At 74.1% G+C, this 1487-nt stretch overlaps 2 protein-coding genes across 2 annotated transcripts in view; one reads left to right on the forward strand and one right to left on the reverse strand.

Annotated features, from left to right (window-relative positions):
* Window positions 1-1487, reverse strand: part of F751_4544 (Condensin-2 complex subunit D3) — a gene marked incomplete at both ends in the record, with an annotated part of 9548 nt that overhangs the window by 4158 nt on the left and 3903 nt on the right. The window contains 2 exons of the mRNA XM_011401939.1: window positions 500-922; window positions 1089-1210. Of these exons, the coding sequence (XP_011400241.1) occupies window positions 500-922; window positions 1089-1210 (545 nt within the window). The remainder of the gene's footprint in view (window positions 1-499; window positions 923-1088; window positions 1211-1487) is intronic.
* On the forward strand, window positions 1007-1174 carry F751_4545 (hypothetical protein; the record flags this gene model as incomplete). Its single annotated transcript, XM_011401940.1, has 1 exon — window positions 1007-1174. One exon carries the CDS (start codon window positions 1007-1009, stop codon window positions 1172-1174), a length of 168 nt encoding a protein of 55 aa, XP_011400242.1.

Consider the following 1487-nt stretch of genomic DNA (forward strand, 5'->3'; position numbering starts at 1 on the left):
CTGCGTCCGCCGGCGCGGCGGCCACCCCCCAGCCCGGCGGCTGGCGGACCCCGGCGGGGGCCCTCCCTGTGCAGCCCCCCACCCCCGACACGGCCGTGGCTGCTGGGGGCTGGCAGGACATGTATGCTGCCGGTGTCGACTGCCCTTCCCCGGCTCCCACACCGGCGCCCGGCGATGGCGCGGTGTTGACCGGCGCTCCCACCGGTGACGCGGCGGAGCTACCCCTGGACTCCAGCGGCGCGCTCCCTTTCTACCTGCTGGACGCGCACGAGGAGCCTGCGCAGGCCGGCACCGTCTTCCTCTTTGGCAGGGTGAGTGGGAGTCTGTCAGCGTGATGGTGTGTGGGACCAGGAGATGGACTGGTCGGTGTGGACAGGAGGCCTCCTTGTACTCGACGGCTGCGTCCCTCAAACCCCCGACACGACATCACCCCACCCGCACTCGCCTGGACGGGCGGCGGCACGGGGGCTGCACACCCCGGGCTCGCAGCAGCGAGCACCTTGTCGGAGGCCAGGGTCTGCACCAGGGTCAGCAGCCTGGCGCCCGTGGTCCCCCCACCCTGCCCCGCCAGAGCCAGCTCGCCCGCCAGGAACAGCGCGGCGGCCGCCCTCGCGTGCGCCGGCCCGAGTTCCCCCGGCGCATTCGACCCCGGCGAACCCCGCGCGGACCCGAGGCCGTCGACGTAGGCGGCCAGCTCATCCCGCGTGGCGGCCGCCAGCCGCGGCGCCCAGGCCGCGTCCGGGCCCGACAGTCGCGCCAGGGCGGCCACGTGCGCCGCCGCGGCGTCGGGGGCCAGAGTGAAGGCGAGCAGGGCGCGGAGGAGGTCGGCCGCCAGGCGCGCGGCCTCGGCGGGGGGGAAACCGCCCGCCGCGTGCGCCACCGCCTCCAGCAACGACGGGGCCACGCCGGCAGGGGCAGACTCCTGGGTCGCGGTGGGTTTGGGGATGCGTCGTGGGGTGGAGGAGGAAGGAGAGCGGCGGTGTGGGGGCGGTGCCAGCACAGCCGCATGGGGTATGTGCAGGGGGTGCGCACGCATCGCCCCATTCCAACGAGTCCAAGCAGCCCTGACTCCCGGGAGCCCCACCCACCCCGGCGGCGGTCAGTGCCAGCCAGGCGTGGTGCAGGAAGTCCCAGGGCAGCTCTGCCACCCCATGCTCCGCGAGCTTGGAGATGAGCAGCCAGACGCCGCGCAGGGCGGCGGCGTCGCTCGCTGCGAGCGATGTGGATGAAGGGAAGGTGGCGGTGAGGAGGCAGAACCCGTCTGGGGCAGCCGATCGCCCTCTTGGGTGGCCGCGTGCGAAGGACGACAACGTGTGCTGCTGAGCGGCCTCCGCGCATCGCTGGGGCCATGCCTGCGGCCTCTGCAGACGCCCCCCCCCCCAAAATTGTCGAGTGTGCGTGTGAAGCCTCCCTTGTCCCCCCAGCACCTCTCAGACTCCCCCACACACCCTGCTCCGCGTCGGCCAGACGGCGCCAGGCCCCGCAGC

This window comes from Auxenochlorella protothecoides, assembly GCF_000733215.1.
Source record: "Auxenochlorella protothecoides strain 0710 unplaced genomic scaffold scaffold53, whole genome shotgun sequence".
NCBI classification, from domain to species: domain Eukaryota; kingdom Viridiplantae; phylum Chlorophyta; class Trebouxiophyceae; order Chlorellales; family Chlorellaceae; genus Auxenochlorella; species Auxenochlorella protothecoides.